At 43.7% G+C, this 20,647-nt stretch overlaps 1 protein-coding gene across 1 annotated transcript in view; it reads right to left on the minus strand.

The window, feature by feature from the left end:
* Window positions 1–221: 221 nt before the first annotated feature.
* LOC121158785 (prolyl endopeptidase) overlaps window positions 222–20,647 on the minus strand; it is a 119,829-nt gene continuing 99,403 nt past the window's right edge. Inside the window, exons 11-15 of the mRNA XM_040983833.1 lie at window positions 10,156–10,292; window positions 7,574–7,668; window positions 4,825–4,956; window positions 2,156–2,312; window positions 222–901 (exon numbers count right to left, since the gene is read on the minus strand). Of these exons, the coding sequence (XP_040839767.1) occupies window positions 607–901; window positions 2,156–2,312; window positions 4,825–4,956; window positions 7,574–7,668; window positions 10,156–10,292 (816 nt within the window). The 3' untranslated portion in view covers window positions 222–606. The remainder of the gene's footprint in view (window positions 902–2,155; window positions 2,313–4,824; window positions 4,957–7,573; window positions 7,669–10,155; window positions 10,293–20,647) is intronic.

Raw genomic sequence — 20,647 nt, forward strand, 5'->3', positions numbered from 1 at the left:
GTAAATCTGTCTAATTTCCAAGAGCATTTTGTAGCCAAGTCAATAGAGATGGTCTAAGAGGTGAGTAATTTCTCTGGCTTAACTATTTGGAAACTAATGTGTACCTAAAGCTTACTCCCATGGCAGATGTTTCTAGAGTTACTGCCCAATGCAAAGGGACCAGACATACTTACCCCACCTTCTCCCATTCTTAAATTGCATGTATCAGTATTGCAAAGAAGTTTTTTCAAGAGAATTCTCATGTTTATTTAAAGATATATAGGTTATGGTTATAGAAGCAGATGCCACTGAGCTGATAAACACGAAGGACACTCAACTACAATCCTTGATTCAGCAATCTTGTATTTCACAATGTTTGCTGCCATTTAGCTATTTATCCTAACATGCCTGTTTTGCAACATGTGCCCAGGTAGGGTAGAAAAAAATACCAAGGGCTTGCTTAAAATTTTGGAGAAGCCTAGAAAAGATAAAATTCCCATGGCAGTTCTGTTCCACGGTGGTCTGTGAACAGGAGTGGTGTCCTTGTGGAGGAGCCTCACGGTCTCTCTCGTGTGAATGGTGTCAGAGCTCTTGAGTTTCTCTGTGGCTGTCGGTAGGAAGTTGCAATTACTGAATCCAATCAATGTTTAGGCACCGTGCAATGAATGCAAACATATCTGAGACTTCTTCTATCACCTTCGCCGTGGGCTTCCCTGCCCCGTGGCCTGCTTTGGTGTCCACGTGAACGAGCAGGGGGTTGGTCTGCTTCTGGCTGCGGCCCAAGATGTGCTGCAGGGTGGCAATGAACTTGAGGGAGTGGAGTGGGACCACACGGTCATCGTGGTCGGCGGTGAGGAGCAGCATGGATGGATACTGGACATCCTCTGCCTCCGGTAACTTCACGTTATGTAGGGGTGAGTACCTGGAAGGCACAGGTAGATGTGTGAAGATGGATCTCCAAAGCTAAGTCATTAGACACAGACCTGCGAGGGGAACTAGCAGCTGAAGTAGCCCGGGGTTTCTGGAAACTGGAAGGCAGGGTGGGCATGTTACTGATGTGGCTGTAGCTTTGGAAGACTGCACGTGCCCTGCCTTTACTTGGTGCACAAAGTTCATGGAAAAGGCTAATTGTGAAAAAGACCATGCAGGGATTTCAAGAGTTGCTTTTTCTAAAAAAGCTTTATAAAAATTTTCACAAACTTTCTGAAGTATCCTGTATTTTACCAATGTGTGTCAAAGAAGCTTTCTTAGTGAACTTTTATTCACTGTAGAGTTCAAAGTATTGGATTGAAAAAAAGTAATTTAGTTAAAGTGAAAGGTTTATTTATAAGTAGTAAAATAAAACATTTCTCAGTTTGGATGTGCTAGTCCAAGGGCTATTCCTACATAGAGAGTGCCACAAAGAGAGGTTAAACAGCTATCAGTTACTGCTACCGATGCAGATTAGGCATACAAACAAGGCTGTAGTTTTCAGTATGCAACTTATACTTCAAAAAGTTTATGAAAAAAGCCTAAATTACAAGTTTATTTTGGTGAAAGGCTTGAAATCCAGATAAACTTATTCAATGTTATTTCCCCATGAACTTTCTCATGAATATGCAGTTGTACTAAGATCATAAGATGTGCTTGCCTATATTCCTGTTTTTAAGCGTAACTAATTTCCTTATTCCTTGATTTAGAAGAGGAAAACTCACATAAAAGTTCCCTGCAGGCTTAGGCTGCAGGCCTGAGCTCCCATTTCTTTGAGAGCTGCTGGTTGCGAGCTTTGGGAGGTCTCCTCTTTTCCTTGATTTTCCTTTTGGCTAGACCCTGCATTGCACCCAGAAAATGTGGCCTGCATCAGGAGTTTGTGAAATTGGATTGGGACCAACTGGCAGATTCTGAATAACCTCTGTCGTTTAAGGACTGCTGGCTGATGTCCTTGATTTCAGCAGTCGCCACCCAGCAGTACCTACGTGACCAACTGAACAGAGGCAGGATCTTTAACAAAACTGCAAACTTAGTAGATTTCATAGTCAGATTTCTAAAGACCAGATAAAAACATGAAAGATGCATTTCCACATGACTTAGAAGAAAACCTAAAACATACAAGTTAAACTCTAACCCTGTTGACTATGTTCAATTTTATACAAAATTATTGCCAAGATACATTTGTTAGGATGAGGTTCAACCTTACTTGACAAGCCATTCAAAGTGCTGCTTGTTTTCTGAACACCCATAATCAGTGGTCCAGGCATGCCCGATGGTGTATTTGTGGAATTTCAGCATGTCCATCACTCCAACTTGGGCAATGACACAACCAAAGAGGTCAGGACGCTGGTTGGCACAAGCCGCTAAAAACCAAGACAGAAAGGAGAGACAAGCAGGCCATGGTTCAGTATCACAATAGAACACGACACAAAGGCTTTAGGACCCTGCCTGCCTTTATCCTTAAAGCCCAGGAAGAACCCTAAGACATAACCTGTCCAGTGACCCACATGCTGCCTACCTGCACCTCTCACCTCCCAAGTGTCCAGGGCTGGGAATGCATCCATACTAGAGTTTTAATCCCCCAAGCTGAATCTCAACGGGGGCGTTTTACTTTCTGAAAAACCTGTGTCCTCGTCTTGCCTCCCACTTACTTTCAAGAGTCAGTCCCAGATCTCAGAACCAGCCCAAGGTAGAACAGGGTCTGATGTACCACTTAGGACTCTGAACAATACTTGGTACATTTAGCTCCATTTGGAAATGTATTTTTGGAGGGAAGAAACTTGTAACTTTTTTGTCATTCAACAAATATTTACTGAATATCTGCGGTGTGCATGGCACTAGGCCTAGGCATGTAATGAATAAAGCCAAGCTTACAGGGAAAGATGCAGGTGAATAAACATAATGCTATAGGAAGGACAATCGCCATGTTGAGATGCTACAGTGACATGGACTCAGGATGAAGTACTGAGAAGTGGTCAGATTCTAGATACATTTGGAATTTAAGCCTCATAAATCTGCTTGCTGATTAAATCTTTCTCCTCTACTTCACATATTAATGTCAAAGGACATTGAATCACCGCCTAGTTTCAACAATGAGAGAATTGTGTTGGCATGTTTTGTTAGCCAGTGTTAAGTGCTGTGAAACAGGTGTGTGTGGGGGGGTACATCAGCAGGGAGGCTCTGGGAAGAAATAATGAAAGCCAGCTTTATTAGTTGAGGGATCTGGACTTTTCCTACCTCTGGTGAAAAAAGCAAAACACCAGATAGTTCCCATCTGCTGTTCCATTTTCAGCACTTGTTAGAAGCAGTGAATGCTTAGATCTGCCTGGGGAGATTGTAATTTTCTTCCCTCCCCGCCCCCCCCCCCTTTTTTTTATCTGTACTTCTAAAGTCAGCATTCAGGATCTTGATAGGGGAATTCCATCTCTGTGGGAGAAGGCATCTGGTCTGTCAGCAGGCATAACAAACTTCCTGTATATCAAACTCTAGAAATTCAAAGTTGTCACTGCGTGAACAAAAACATCCCAACACAATTCTCCCACTGCTGAAGCTGGGTGGCATTTCAATATCCAATGCCACTAAATCTTGGATTCTCAATACTCCCACTGCTACATCGTGGGTCCAATTCTCTCCAATCTCTTACCAGGACTGGTGTCTAACTGCAGAGCTCTGTTCTTCCCCTATTCCACATCCTCTCTGGCATCATAGTCGACATGATCCTGTTAAGAGCGAACTCCAACTGGGGAGACTTCTCATTTTCCAGAGTCCTATAGACTGGCTGAACCTGTGCAAGGACCCAATGCCTCTTCCCCACCTCACTGCTCCCCTGCTTGCACTGATTGCCTGCCTCCTCCCACCAGACTGAAAACTCCTTAAAGGTAGAGTTGCTGTCTATTTCACCATATGCATGTCCAATACCCAGAAAAATGCCTTGCCCTTCCAGAACTAGTTCTTGAATAAAGGAACCTATTTGTTATGTGATATCCAGCAATTATAGCAGTATACTTCTAAATGAGTTATTTTGGACATACATAATTCCTGTGGAAGAAAAAAAATATATATCTATAATTAGAATAGAAGAAGCCATTGTAATTGTGTAGAATGACACAAAATGTAGGATTCGGCAAGCAAAGTTCAGGCCTACCACAAATGGTTATTTCCATGCAAATGCTATTGCACTAGCAAAAAAACCAAACAACAATAAAAAACTTAAATTTGGTTAAGTACTCTAAATTAGGAGAATCTTTTACAGGTGGTGCCATGTAAATATAAACGTTGAAAATCATAGTGCCAGTCTCAGCCCTAGCATCAGAGTTCCCAGTTAGGTGATACTAGGTAAGCTATTCCAGTTCGCAGCATCCTCCCCTATGAAATGGAATGACAGCATCCACTTCGAGAGGCTGTATGCACAGCAGGTGTGAACCACCCTTACGAGCTGCCGTGGGCCCATCTCTGTATTCATCTCATTTTCCTTCACGACCCCTCTCTAGTCACCGGTTGGCATCTGGCATCACACAGTGTAGAGCAGTCGGCAAATTTTAAGTAATGATTGCTTCTTACTACTTGTAAATAACACAGAGGGGGTGTGTGGCTCAGTCCTATACTTGCCAATCCCCATGAACCTGTGGATCCAATTTGTGTGGCAGAGAAGAACTCTGAGCAGGGGTTGGGACGGCTTTTCATGCCACTGCGAATCAAACCAGAAATGACATGGTTTGAGCCGTATATGTATTATTTGTCAGATGCTGCAAAATAAATGGATGCTGCTTTCTTTCTAACACTGCTCCCATTCAAAGTCAACTGCAGCTGCCCTCAGAATATCTGAAAACCTCAAGCACTGATGAGTGAGTACCAGGATTAAAATCCAGCTCTTACCCACTAAAAGACCTCCATTGGAGCCTCCATTAATAGTCAGCCTCTTGGGAGATGTGTAACCTTCTTTGATCAGATACTCAGCCGCGCACTGAAAGTCATCAAAGCAGTTCTGTTTGTTGCCCAAGATACCACCTACAAGGTGCCAAAGTGAATGACAGTTAATTAACAAAACATACCAAGCAAGTTTGACTTCAAGGGAATTCAAAAGAATGACAGAGCAGAGTCTCAACTATTGATTTGCTTACACTAACCTGAAGCGTTTCTTTAAAGATATACTTTATTATGCACTGTGGAAATATACTGCCAATGCCCCAACTGCTAATCTCTATCAGGATCTTTTAAAAAAAATCCTAAAACTTAAAAGGCAATTGTCCCCAAAGGAATAAAACAGTCTTATATGAGAGAAGCATAAGAAGAAAAGCGTGAAAGCATATAATCAGCAGAGAATCTATTTTGGACAAGCTGAACTTAAAATATGAAACAAGACCTCCAGTGATGTCTACTCCTCCAGGTTCCATGCAGCCAGAGCTGGTGCTGGGGACTGCATGGGCATCCCCTCCCCATGAAGACACAAGCACTCAGCACAGGTTCACTTCTCACCCATCCTCTTTGCAGGAATTGGAAATGGGTAAGTGAAGAAGAGAAATTATGCTTGAGCTTTGCCCTGGGCTACTGCCTTAACACACAGGAATTGGGTAGTGATGTACTGTACGGCACCCTGTTACAGATGCTCAATTCCTGGAGAACCTGGGCTTGCCCTTCTCTGCAAGTCATGCCAAAGCATTAAACCAATCAAACAGGGGAGATGGTTACAGAGGTTGGGGCTGTCTCAATGGCCAAAAAGCCAGGGCATACCCTGGAAGGCACAGATGTCTGAAATGCCTGCCTCTGAATGAATAAAACGCAGACACAGATCTAATGAGATACTTCAGATGAACCACTTCTGCCAGAATTGAATTAAATATGAAACTGCGCTACTGAAGAAAATTTTTCATATCAAAACAAATGTTATTAAGATTTTAATAAGAAATTATTAGCAAATTAGACCCATTAGAGTTACTTAGTTTCCAGGTATGACATTGTTTTGGATGTATGACTATATTTTTAAAAGATCATTAAATTTTAAACTCTTAATGGAATAGAAATTTGTTCCATACGTGAACTTATAATTGGGAAGGGTCCATTTTTGCTTCTATCCTCACGTGAATGTTTCTTTCTTTTTTAGAAAGAGATGGAGCTCCAGCCATCAGTTCACTCCATATATGCCAGCAACAGCTGTGCTGGGCTAAAGCCAGGAGCCTGGAACTCAATCCAGGTCTCCTGTTTGGGTGGCAGGAACCCAATTTCTTGAGCCATCATTGCCTCCCAGGCTCTGCGTTAACAGGAAGGTGAAGCTCAGGGGCTAGGGGCAGCCTAGCTTAACTGCTCAGCTACATGCTCATCTCTCACATCCTGAATCCGTCAGCTCCAACCTATAGTTCTGCAGGCTTTGGGCAATAAGTAGGTTGTGATTAACAAAAGAGGAAGGTAAGTCCATCCAAGTCATGGACATCTTTCCCAGCACAACATGCTGCATGCTTGATGACTTGTAAGAGTTTTATGAGAAAAAAATCTGTTCTTTCAGGAAGGTGCCTGAAGACTTGACAGTCTGTACTGTGTGTACAAACTGCATGTGACTAAAATAGAAATCAGAGTCAAAGGTCCTAGCCTTAGAATACTAGCCATTTGGGATGTAGATCAAACATGTAATTTATTCTTTTATCAGTCATCTCTTAATGTCTTATTTTCAGAGCAGATATCAGGTCAGGGAATTACACAATGAATTGGATATAGCTTCAAACACAATGATAACCAATCACATCTGGGGACAGGTGACCCAGTGTTGGCAGGACACCTAGGAGCCCATCTAGTCAGCCCCTGGACCTGTCCTGCACCTTGAGACCTCACAGCTCTTTGTGACAATCTCTTCGCTGTCTTGATTTGATGCAGAACAGAGGGGTAGGGAAGAAAAAGTGAAGGTATAGCTTTCAGTGTGCTTGCCAGGGTGGCAACTGAGGTGTGTGCAGGGGAGTGTGGGGTGCTACAAGTGGGAGTGCTTTCCACGTGTCCTTCCCTAAGCACACAGGACCCAGGCAGGGAAGGATGGCCTCTTCAGCCCACTGGCAAGTCTAGTCAGAGTTCCACTTCCGGCACACAGAAATATCTGCAGCCCATACATAAAGAAATTAAAGACAGGAATTTTAAGATCCAAGATGATGATCAAAAAAACCCAAAGTTGAGTACTAGTCAATTCAACTGGAACCCGTGCTTCCAGGAGCCGGAGATGGAAAGCCACTAAAATCAAGAACAAAATGTTTTTGTATCTAAACCTACACACAATAGAGTCACAGCAGCAATGCTGGGGACATGGGGATGGGAGAGCACTCAGCTGGCTTGGTCTTAATGACCTATTCTGAAATCTGTTTCAGGATAGCCAAAGCTGACAGAAGATAGTACGTACTGCACATTTCTGCAGAATCGTTTCTGATAGTGATCATTCAAAATGTACACCATGCGTGAAGGGAAGAGTGAGCTTTTTAAGAGGGAGTGGTGCCTGCCAAGATGATGGAAAAATATCCTCCTGTGTCACTGGTCTGAGTGCAGATGCTTTTCTGCTTCTGACCCTTTCAGCTCATTTGTACAGAAAGGATCCACATAACCTTGGCTTTGACATTGTCAGACTATTGCTTCTGTAGAGAAAGCCTCCTACCTTTATGCCACATCTCTCCATATTCGCCACCACCTCTGATGTTGGCCACTGCAAGTACACCACCCATGTGCCTCACGAAAATAAGCCTAGACACACTGAAAAACAGTGAAAACAGTTAACCTTCTGTGATCTGCTTAGCAAGGACATTATCTGCCTTCATTTTAAAAAAAAGTATCCCCAGGAATTCTGAGTAATAGCATCTAAAGAGAAGCCCGATATTACTTGATTAAAGCATGGAATACATAACTTCTGATTAATGTCTAACAGCAAAGCTCATACATTTTCATGAGCATTCAATATGTCTCGCTTTTCTATATTGGAAATATTTCACTATGCAATTCATAATGCAAATAGAGAATAAACCAGAGGCCCTCATTTCACAGTGAATCTATCTTTCATACAAGTTATCTTGCCAAAGCAAAACACTACTGGCACCAGACTTGCAAGATCAACCAATACCGGCCCTAGCTATTCTTTCTCAGGGAAATGGATAAAGCCAGATCTTCATACAACATGGATTTTAAACAGTGTCTAGTTCTCCAGAAGTTTAGCTGTTAAATGAGACAACCCAGGGTGTGTGAGAGGTCAAAGAGAGCAAGGAGCACATCCTCAAGGCTGTCTTTTAGAAGGAGACACAAGAAACCAATGTGGAGCTTTCTGGGAACGTAGTAGGTCTTTTGGAAAGCTCACCCCCTTCCCTTTCCATCCTAGAAGTGTGGATGTTTTCCATTTGCTGTTAAAATTGATTTTGCTCCAGAAACTATTTCTGGGAATTTTATCATTCTCTCTTTGACTAACTGGGAAGACCATGAGTTTCTGCAAACCTGAGGCCTGGATGGTTGGATGCCACCATCCTGAACATCAGGGATAATGAGGAAAGAGTAGAGCTGGGAGATAAATGAGTCCATAAGACCGCAGCTAACTGACTAAACGAATTTCTCATCACTTCTCGCCATTCGGAGGGGCTTCTGAAATTACTATCCTATCCTCTGAGTTTGGGGATGAAAATGGTCCAGGAACAACTCTCTCTATTCTCAACAGTTCAGTTAAAAGAATCCTTGTCACACAAATGAACAGAAGCAAGAGGTTTCAGCGGTAGCAGATCCACTCAAGGATCACTATTGTCCTAGCCCCTGCTGGGACCAAGTGGGGGCTCAGGTGCACGTCTCTCCTTTTCCTAGGAGGAAGTATGTGTTTCCACACAGAAGCATCCCTGTGCATAGCAACCAATTAAGCCTGTAACTCTGCCCCTTGGAGTGAGAGCAGCAAACAGCAGTACATTTTTAGCATAAGGATCTGGTTGATCTAATGAACTAAATCATTAGCTAGTGCTTTTAGACTAATGATTTCAAGAAATGCATATGGTATATGGTTTTTTACCAACACATATACCATACTTAATGATAACAAATCTCACTGCTTGGGCAACTATGGAGAGAGGGGAATCCTGACTGTGGGGTTCTGGCTCCCTCCTGGGGTTCAGGATATGTCTGTAAAGGTGCCTGGTATATGACACTGCTAGCGTAGAATCAATGAACAACAGTCATTATGAGACTCCAACTAGTTTCCCTGCAACTTATAGGATAATGACACACAAATGTTTGAAAATATTGTCCTACTTCATGAACTCACATAAGGCTTCTTGCTAACAGAAACATAAAACCAAACTCGAGCCAGATGCTCAAGGTAGGTCACAATTTGGTTCTAAGCCACTTGAGGGCAGGGACAAATCATACTTCATTATATCTAAATCAATGAGCTTCTACAGATTCCATCAATGAGCTTCTATAGATTCCAACCCTAGAACAGCTGGTGGAATCTATTCTGGATTTAGGTTCTAGTATTTATGTTACCAGTTTATGAATCCATTTCTAAGTAGAAATGATCTGAGATAGATCTGTAGATATGTTCTCATGAGGCTGTATCTAAAATCTGGCTTAGAGCTAGGGTTGTTAGTAGGAAATTCCTTGTTTCTATTGAAAATATCCAAAGCACATTTGATTTTGTGATAGGTACAGGACGTTGAAATCAAGGTTGTGTATACCTGATAATATTAATCTAAAAATATCAAGTATACAAATGTAGATTTTTCTCCCTGAGAAGTTATCTGGGAAAGAATCACAGAAACATGAATGTAGAACAGTTTAAAATGGAGGAAGCAATAAAATTATTTAAAAATGTATTTGTAACTGAATGTTAAGACAATCTATTTTAAGGCTTTGTAAAAGAAAATATGATAAAAAGATCATTCCCTCTGAACAAAACATTAAGGGTAATAAGGAGGGTGGTGGTGACAAGTGACAAACACTGAAAAAAAAAAGCTTCGTTACAATCTCAGATCAAACTAATTTGCCTGGGCCTAAAATCTAATTCTTAAACAACTTATTCCATAATGATTTTCTTTCAAGCAGGATTATCTTGTAATGATTTTGAAATTCCTGACCAAAATTCAAGTAATTAACACATCATCCTCTCCTAACATGAAAACAACACAGAGGAAACATACATTTAAAAACATCAGAAACCAGGATTTAGTAAAAGATCAGCCTCTGGATCAAGCACACACCAAAATTCATGCTTACCTGTAGCTGGGTGTGATAGAAATGTTGAAGCCACCGTAGCCATATAAGAAAGCAGGATGAGAGCCATCTAATTTTATGCCCTTTTTATGTACGATGAACATGGGAATCTTTGTACCATCCTTGCTGGGGTAGAAAATCTAGAACAAAAGTAAGCAGGAGATGTACATTTTGCATTGTTTAGTAAATACATGCATGCTATTAAATGGGAACAATATTTAGGTAGCAGATTCGTCCAACTGTAATGACAGTCCGACACAATGACAGGCTAGTTCCCCTAAATAGCTACTTGATGCTAAGAAGTCTTTCAGCTTTTATGCAGATGTGGTAAAGAAAAGAACATGGGCCTGAAAACAGAGGGAACAGCATGGGAATTCTTATTCCACAACTGTACTTCGGGGTGCCCTTGTTCAATGGGTTCATGCTCCCTCAGCCTTGGTTCGTCAGCCCCAAAATACAGCCATGGGGCCCATCCCTTTCCTTGAGGCACATGGAAGAGCTGTTCAGCTCTTTCAGTTGCTGCTCAACTCTTCCAGTTCCGTGAGAGTCAGATTTAGCCATCCTGCCAAGCAACTCAAACTTGGAAGACTTTCCTTCCAGGAAAACATATTCCTCTTCACCTCTAAGTTAGACACTCAGCATATTCTCATTTTCCATGTTCAACTATTGAGCAAATGCCATAGCAGCAACAAAGCATATTTGCATCAAGAGTTGATGAGAAGCAACACAGAAAGCTTATTATTCCTGGCAAAACAAAGATATTTTCTTGCACATCGATCATTAAGGCTCATCAAATCTTCTTGAATCTGGGCATTCGTAGCCAAATTCACAGTCAACAGTTCCATATTCATTGCTTTTTGGATAAAGGATTAAGAGAAAATGGATAAGGAAGTGAATAGTAAATGCTAATCAAGTGATAAGCCATAGAATAACGATAAGCCGATAAGCTGCAGAAAGCTGACAACGGCTTCTTCCAGCCAGGGAAACTGTGTAAGTAAAAGTGGTGTTGTTCCCTAACTGATGCATGGGAAGTGCCCAATGTTACAGTCCAGGGTATCTGCTGCTGGTCTGCGCATCATGTGACCTGGACACATCACATGACATCCAAAGGTTTTTAAGACAACAGTTCTATTGTGGAAAGTTGCTATAAAGTCCTTGGAAATAAACCTTGGGGCAGGGTGGGGAGGGGAGAGAGAGAAGGCTGGGCAGATGATGGGCATTTAGAGATGCCTGATATAAGACCAGAAGCACAAATGCTTGCAAGTATGGTATGGTGTTTTGAAACCTATAAAGAAGTAGGAGCATAACTACTTTAGTATTTATACTAAAGTAGCATTTGCTCCTGACTTTGGAGGGATATGCTGAGAAATACATGAAATTTGCATGGTAGGGACCATGGAAACTACTGTGCAGTGTTCAAAACTATCAGAGGGCACAAGGTTTTATTTCAATTTATTATGTGTCAGTTAGCAGCTACTGATAGAGTATGACTGGGTGGGTGGGTGGGTACAAGTAAATGCAGAGTAGGAGAACAAGTTTCAAGTGATTGATGGTAATGAGTGACAAAAACAAAACAAAACAAAACAAAATAGGGCTTTCAGCTCAAGAGTTAGGAAGGATTTGGAGCACTATAACCAAACAGGTTGACAGTATCAAGGCAGCCAACAGTCGGTGAAAGCCATGTCACTTTAACTAAATCATTTGGTTAAAAAAAAAATTAGCATGTGCTCCAGCTACCCTACAACTTCCCACCCATATTCAAATCCCTGCCCAGGTGGACCCTTTCTTCATGTTCCTCTCTGGTTCATTGCATAGTGAAAATTCGCCATCTTGCTCTAGGTTTGCTGCTATCATACCTACAGGGCTTCCAGTGCCCACAGCTGGCCTGCTACTCTCATTGGGCTCCCAGGCAAAGGCATCCCTGAAGGACACCATCAAAGAAGCACCAAGTCTCCTGTATGCCCACAGCTGGAGCACTCCATCCAAGTTTGGAGATGGCAAATTATGCCTCGGTGGCAATTTTTTTTTGCACCAAAAAAATCTGTTTTCTATAAACTTTTAAGTACATACATACACACTCCTACCTTTCTGCAAGAGCATCATATGGCGTATTATGTGTCATTTCCACTATGGATGGCAATTGTGACTATACATTGGACTTTCCAATGAAAAGGAGAATGAGCCTTCACTCTCTTGATAACTGAGGAAGGAATCCATGTGGGCCTTTTGGAAACCATCACTAAGAATAGCCCAGGTGTGGGGGCACTGTGGCACAGTGGGCTAAGCCATTACTTGTGAAGAGGACATCCCAAATCAGAGTGGCCATTCAAGTCCTAGTTGCTCTGCTTTCCGACCTAGCTCCCTGCTAAAGTGCCTGGGATGATGGCCCAAGTACATGGGTCCCTGCCACCTACATGAAGACTCAGATGGAGCCAAGGCTTCTGACTCACACCTGGCCCAGCCCTTGCCATTGTGGCTTTTTTAGGGAGTGAACAAATGGATGAAAAAAATCTTTCTCTCACTACCTTTCAAATAAATAGATCTTAAGAAAACAAAAGCTCATGTTTGTTTACTTAAACTGGTTTCCTTTGGAAGAGTCCTTCCACATTTTCCTTTTAAGGTTTTGAAGACCTGCTAGTCCCTAGGAGCCAAAGGCCATTTCCATTTGCTTCAGAAAGTTCCACATCAGAGTCTAAGCCTTGCTGGTGGGGCCAACACATCTGTAAGGAACAGAACCTGCTAAAAGGAGTTTTGCAGGCTGAATCCCTAGAGGTGGCAATTCCACAGGGGTGGGTGGAATCCCCACACCTGCAGATTTGTCACATATCCGAGATACTGCGGCAGGCAGGTGTGGATATTTCATTCCTTTATTGCTCCTTCTACCCTCACCCACAACAATAATATCCAGATATTTCTCCATAATCTGACAATTTCAATCTGGGCTTCTGTTTCTCTTGGACTCAAGTGATGAAATCAATGACCCATCAGCAACATGACCTCAAATGTTTCAGTATCAAGAGCTTCACTTCAACCCTCCCCTCCCCAGTGGCTTGCTCTGAAGCCTGCTGTACCTGTTCTGTTATGGATCAGCACTGCACTAAGCACTTAGAGATGCAAAGATGAACACGACCTGCACACCTCCTGCACCTCCGTGGCCATCACCTGGGACCTTAAAGCCTGAAATTCCGCAGAGAATTCTGAGAGTTCCGCTTGCTGGTGGTCCCATCTGGATTTCTTACTGTCTCCTTCCTTATTCCTGGGGTTTGGGTGTCTGCTTGCTTGCTTTTTTTTAAATTTACTTATTTATTGGAAAGTCAGATATACAGAGAGGAGGAGAGACAGAGAGGAAAATCTGTCCGATGATTCACTCCCCAATTGAGCACAACAGCCGATGCTATGCCGATCTGAAGCCAGGATCCAGGAACCTCCTCCAGATCTCCCACGCGGGTACAGGGTCCCAAAGCTTCGGGCCGTCCTTGATTGCTTTCCCAGGACACAAGCAGGGAGCTGGATGGCAAGTGCAGCTGCCAGGACTAGAACTGGCGCCCATATGGGATCCCGGTGCGTTCAAGGTGAGGACTTTAGCCGCTAGGCCACACCGCCAGGCCCGCCTGCTTGCTTTCTTAACTGCTATTGAGACAACATCCAATGCCTTATATGTTCTTCAGCTGTCAGGCTCATATCTTCTTTGTCAGCGTGGGACAGCCAGGCAGTTCTGTAAATATCCTTAATGCCTGAAACCTCTCATTCTAATCTAGGCCCAGTGGGGTCCCACCTCTCCCCATGTGGCTTAACACTCAGGAATGCCATTTGCTCCACACCAAATTTAGCCAAATTCAGCTGAGCTCTGGTGTCCCTCCTCCCCCGACCAAATGATTTCCTTAAGCCTTGCCCATCCCCTGTGTTTCCCAGAAGTCTTCCTGACATTCTTTCTAAACTAACTCTACACCAGCTGTCTGCAAGGCTTTCCAGTGTCCTCCACTCCCAGCGCCACCCATTTATATTCCCTATTCTTTGTACAAAGTCCAAAATACCGCCTTCTGACTCCACCCAACCAATCAACTCCAGAGGATGGATCACGTGGCCGACTCCTGGGTCACCATTCTGTCCTAATCACAGCCACTTAAGAGTTTTTACATTTTCTCTTTCAATTGCATACAACAGACTCAGATTTTTCCTATTGTACATAATAAGCAGTGACAAAACCCTTTTACATTGCCCTGCCTATCTCTCATGCTAAATTCCCCCCAAACTTAGCCAGAATAACTTATGCCCACTGCTCATACTGTGCCCCCTTGATCATCCCTCTATCCTTACCTCTGCTTTTTTTCAAAGGTCATCCAGTTGGCTCTGCATTTCCACCTCTGCCTCAGGGGTGTACATCTCAACTTTTTCATATACTTACTAAACACACCTCTTCATTACATTCACATGCATCTAAGCTTATTATACAGATGAATAGAAGCAGGCTAATATTGGGGTACAACTTACTCTTCCCACCCCTGACTTTAACAACTATCATGGCATTCTTTCCAGGTTAAAAGACTCAAATTTGACCCATTAAGGGAAGGGCAGTAGCCCTGCTGATGGAGACCTGTGATCTGTACTGGAGTGCCTCGATTTCCTGATTCCAGCTTCCTGCTAATGCTAACCCTGAGTGGCACCATATAATGGCTCAAGTAGGAGAGTCCCTAGCCCTTGGCAGCTCCAGGTATTTGGGAAATTAACCAGTCAACAGGAACTCTTAAATAATTAGACACAAGCAAACAAATAAACCCTGGCTGCATTGCATTTCTTGCACATTTATTTAACCATTGCTTATTGATATGCATTTATCTAAAGAGAACTCCTCCCTTCCTCTCTCTCTCACACTCACACACTTGGAAGAAAGAAGGGCAGGAAGAGGGGAGGATAGAGGAGAGAGAGGGAGAGCCTGAGAGTGAGAGAGAGTGGATTTGGTGGTGCACTCCCCAAATGGCCGTAATGGCTAGAGTTGGTCCAGGCTAAAGCCAAGAATAACGGAAATCCATTCCAGTATCCAACATGGCTGGCAAGGACCCAAGTACCAAGGCCATCCCCTGCTGCTTTTCCAGGTGTCTCAGCAGGGAGTTGCATTGGAGGCATGGCAGCTGGGACTCAAATCAGAGTTCTGATATGGGATGCTGACACTGCAGATGGCAACCTAGCTCACTGCATCACAATGCCAGCCCCGACATATATTTAGATCATTCTTTATCTTTGTTATCAATAATGATGAGATTAATCTTTGTGATAAACTTTGTGCACTCAAGCTATGATTTCTGAAGCATATATTTTTAGACATGAGACTCCTAATCAAAATACATGTGCATTTAAAAATGGATCCTCAGAAATTATTCTCCAGGAAGAGGTGATCAACCAACACTCCTGGTGACAACGTTTAACTAAGCATCCATTTCTCATTGGCAAGTGAAGGTTAAAGTGAACTTCAATTTTTCTTAATCATGAAATGCCAGTTTACCTATTAGACTGCTTTTAAGCAAATATTTTCATCTGCTTATTGTCATTTAAATTCTGTACTCAGAAATGAAGCGTGCCTGCCCTGTTATCGTGTCACTCATCCCTGTTTGTAGAAACTGTTTACATTAGGACATCAGCCTATTCTTTGTCATATTTTACCTCAACTTCCTCCCAGCACATCACCTGTTTTTCCTTTTCAAAACTTTCCCCATGGCATCATAAGGTAATGGAATTTTTCTGTACCGAAGCATTTCCCCGCTGCCCTATAGTTTCCTATTTTATATAGACTCAAAACCACCCCAAGTTAACAAAATGGTTGTCTATGTCTTCATTTTGAACTTTTGCATCTACATTTGGTTTGTATGGATGGCCTGATTCTGACACTGCTGCGAGTGGCCAGCAATCATACATGATGTACAGAAGAGTCCGTTTTTACTCGTTCCCACTTTGTTTAGAAATGTCATTTTCATCTGTCTGTCCTTTGATGGCACCTTTTTGGTTTTGGAGGTGGACGTTTCTTGGATGGATTTTGATTTCCACATTCTGAACTGATCTGTTACTGGTTTCCCTCTTCCTGTTTTGGCAGGGGTTTTGTCTCTTTTCTCTCTGCAGAGAGCCCCAGGGTTACTCTACACTAGGGACCTCCATATGCACATCTGTGGGTCCAGAGCCTGCAGGGCTTCTGCGAGGAATGCCCAGCCCCAAGACCTCCCATGGTGGCCAGCCTGTCCACATCTCCAGCCTGGGTGCCCAGACCCACTTGTGTCCCTGCTGTTCTTATGGCCAAAAGCAGCTGCCACTCAGATATAAACCATTACAGACCCAAACGGCCAGGCCCCTGCTCATTTTGGCTTCCAGAACCAGGTCTCTTCCCCCTCCTATCTATGCTGGCAAACCTTGTGCAGGGCTATCCACTTCACTGGCCTTGTCACCCACTGGTTTTCCCTGTCTCCTTTCATTAGCTAATAGGGAGTTGAGGTGGTAGGAACATTAAGACGTTGAGCTGTTATTTATTAAAGGAAAACTACTGTCATTTATGTATGTAAGGAACACAAAAGCTACCAGGGCTGGGTGAATAAACAGTTGCCAAAGCTTAAATCCAAGCACTACTTTTAGCTCTAGCTAAAAAGCAAAAGGACTTTCTTTTCCTAATTCCACAGCCAGTGACAGCACTGATGATACACGTGTCCATTCACTGTGAGTGCCCACGGGGGACACAGCCCTGCAGTGGGATGTTGGAGCTACTGGGGCTCCTTATTGGACATGGAAACAAAGCTCACAGGGGATTCAGCAGGTGACCATGCAAGTAACAGCAAAAGTCTGTTGCCATCCAGGGCTAATGGCTTCTCCTGTGAGGCTGGCAGACCTCATTCATTTTCCTGTCTGGCTAAGCAGGTGACCACGTGATAGATTCACCTGGATGAGGAGCTTGTGACCTGGTGCATGCTGTCACCCAAGAGATACAAGCACCACCAAGAATCTATGATGAACGAGGTGGGCTCTGAATATCAGCGTGTGGAGTGGGGCCGTCTCAGCATGTATGGATGTAAGTGAAAAGTTAAAGCCAAACACAACAGTGAGCCAACACAGCAGTTTTAAACAGTGACTCAACCAAATACTGTTGGGAATTAAACACTGAATTAAAGGTGTGCTTCCATCATTTCTTCCTTGCTTCTACTTCCAAACTTGCATTCTTCCAGCATGTTGGGTGGGAGGTTTGTAGGGAGGAAGGTGACCTTGACCTCTAGCCGTGAAGATGCAGGAGGCCAAGAAGGTAGGAAGTACCCTAAGAAAAGGGCCCATGGAGCTGGCATGGGATGGGTCATCCAGCTCCCAACTCACCTTCCCATCTTTTTCTGGCTATAGTGATAATGGGCTGTCCTCTGTAAGCGGCTCAAAGAACCTCCTACAATGAATCCCCTCTTCACGCACATGCTAATCCTCCAAAGAGCTACGGAACTGTTTTAGCTGTACCACAAGCAAACATCAGAAATAAAGCCAAGATGACTCACAAACTGTTAACCTGGGCTGAGAAAAAAGCAGCTGGCAAAGGGACATCATCCCCACCAAGAGACCACCTGTCTACTAAGCAGGGACTAGCACCATCACCACCTCAGGGGAAAGCAAGCAGGTGTGGGAAGTGGCGCCTGCACATAACATGGGTCCAGTGAGCTGCCTGTCTCCCTGCCTGTCCTAGTCAAGGATGAGTGTCCCCAGTACATCACCAAGAGTAAGGCCAGACTTGTTTCTGCTCCACAGACTGACACCAGCCCTGCCTTCACACAGCTCAGCTCCTCGGATGCCAGGATCCCTGACTAACCCAGCACTGCTCCCAGAGCAGTTACCACCACAAACATAATCAAGTGGACCATAACCAGAAAGGGTACATCCTTGGTCCAAACCTGGGAGGTTCGCATTGCCAAGATGTAAAAAGGCAAATGCCTAAGAACTTATCACTCAACTGGTTAAGTAGTAGTGAATGATGGTCCAAGTATTTGGGTGCCTGCCATCCAGATGTGAGATCTGGATGAAGTCCCTGACTCCTGGGACTGGCCTGGTGAAGACTTGCAGCTGTTTGGGTAGTGAGCCAGGTGATAGACGATAGCAATCCAGATCTAGATCTCTCTCTCTCTTTGTGCCTTGGAGGCCCTTCATGTTGGAGAGACATGACTCGAACAGTAAGTCCCCATCTAAACCTAGAACATTAAGTGTGACAAGGCTGTGAGGAACCTCACCTTCAGTGACATTCATACTGCCCCTTGACAAGAGGGGATTTTCTGAGCAGGGACAAGTGTATGCCACCTGGCAAACAAGAATGCAGCCAGCTGTTCCACAGCTCTGTGGAAATGAGACAATAATTTTAACACGTTTCAGATCTGCCAGAGGCCATCATTCAGAGACCTCTCATTTCACACATGGCAAAATGGGATCCACAAAGATGGCATATTAACAATGCTGGCTTTTGGCAAATTATCACCAAGGTTTCCTAAACCCTAGGCCCAAGGTTCTTCCCACTGCATCAAAAAGCAATTCCACTTCAAACTATTACTTCCTTATAAATATTCATTTGGATATAATTATGCAGAATGTTACAAATGCTTGAATTCTGGTGTGGACTTAACATATTCAGTTCCCCTCTTTCCTCTCCCCAACTCAATCTCTAGGGAACCCAGGGAATAAATAAAATATTCTGTCAGAGACCTGATGCCTGGGTTGCTTTTCTGTTTGTGTTATGCTGTCAAAATGGAGACTCACTCGAGCACTGCGAAGGCCACGTTCCAGATCCAGGCATGGTAGCATGCTATTTTAGCAAAAGGCATCTGCTAAGAAAGATGATCCTTCTCCACCCAGTAATCAGTTACCATCATGGAAAGAATTAATACAATTAAAATTACCACAGTATCCTGCCATGCCGTTCTACTGAACATCTCAGTGATAACATTACTTCTTAAAGAACTGACACAGCACACTTTGTAAATGCAACCCAAAAAATGCTGGGAAGAACCATAATTAGAAAAAAAAAAACTTTTTATTGGAAAGGCAGATCAGATTTATGGAGAGGAGAGACAGAGAAAGATCTTTCATCCACTGCTTCACTTTCCAGGCTGCAATGGCCAGAACTGAACTGGTTCGAAGTCAGGAGCCTATTTTGGGTCTCCCAAAGGAGTGCAGGGTTCCAAGGCTTTGGCCGTCCTTGGCTGCTTTCCCAAGCCACAAGCAGGGAGCTGGATGGGAAGTGGAGCTGCTGGGATTAGAACCAGCGCCCATGTGAGATCCCAGAGATTGCAAGGGGAAGAAGATTTAGCCACTGAGCCATCCCGCTGGGCCCAAGGAAAGCATTCTTGATGTGCTTAGTCAATGTCATGGTCTGGAATGTCTCCTTGGAAACTTAATCTCCAAATTCATCTGTTGATATTTGAAAGTGTGTAATTTGCACACTGAAAGTCATGGCCCAATGAATGATTATCTAAGTAGATAAGCCTTCCAAGATATTTACATTACATTCTATGCACGGAAATCTTTACATGAAAACAAAACCAAAAAACTACTGGCACAGGAGATGTGGTATAGCATACTAATTCTCCACCTGCAGTGCTGGCATCCCGTATAGGCACAGGTTGATGTGTCTGGGAAAGCAGCAGAAGACTTCCCCAAATGCTCCTGGCTCCTGGTTTCCACCTGATTCAGTCCTGGCTGTTGCAGCCATTTGGAGACTGCACCAATAGACGGAAGATTCTCTGCCTCTCCTCCTCTAGCTCTTCCTTTCAAATAAAAATAAATCTGAAAAAACTGTTGTGGAAAACAAAAGGCTTACATTTATAGGATTATGGGAAAGTTGTCAGAGTCAAGATGGAGTTGCTTGTGTCAACCCTGACAAAAATAAATAAGGCTGGGAACTTGCGATCAAACTTTTGACACGTGACTGCCAGATGGGAACCAGCCAGCACAGCTGACACTGCAGGGCCACAGCACACAGAGGCCACCACAGCTTCACGCGAGAAGGACACATACCATTAGCTGTTCAATCCCAGACTGGCATCCCCAGCTCTACCTCACTGCGGCTAGAGGTTCCTGCTTCCCTCCTCAGACTCACTTGTTCTCAGGGTGAATCAAGTTTACTGCGCCATGCGCACTCCTGTGGCAGTGTTGTGCTGCTTGCCGTGTGGCAGTGTTCTTAGGGGAATCTCTCTCCAATTAGGTTTATAAAATTAAGCACATTGTCTATAATTTCCCAAGTGCACCATTGCCACGATCCCATGGGCGGACGTCCCAGAGGTCCCGCTAAATGGGAAGTGAGTGAGTTCTGGGAGTATGTGCTGGCACAAGACAGTGGCTGACGTGAGTACCAGCCGGCTGACTGCACATACGAGTCTGTGTCAAACCAACATTAAAAACACACCTTCTGGGCCCGGTATGATGGTGCAGTGGTTAAGGTCCTCGCCTTGCATGCCCGGGATCCCATATGGGAGCCGGTTCTAATCTTGGCGGCCCCGCT

This window comes from Ochotona curzoniae, unplaced genomic scaffold (assembly GCF_017591425.1).
Source record: "Ochotona curzoniae isolate NIBS_2020 unplaced genomic scaffold, NIBS_Ocur_1.0 contig_3819, whole genome shotgun sequence".
In the NCBI taxonomy this organism is placed as follows: Eukaryota; Metazoa; Chordata; class Mammalia; order Lagomorpha; family Ochotonidae; genus Ochotona; species Ochotona curzoniae.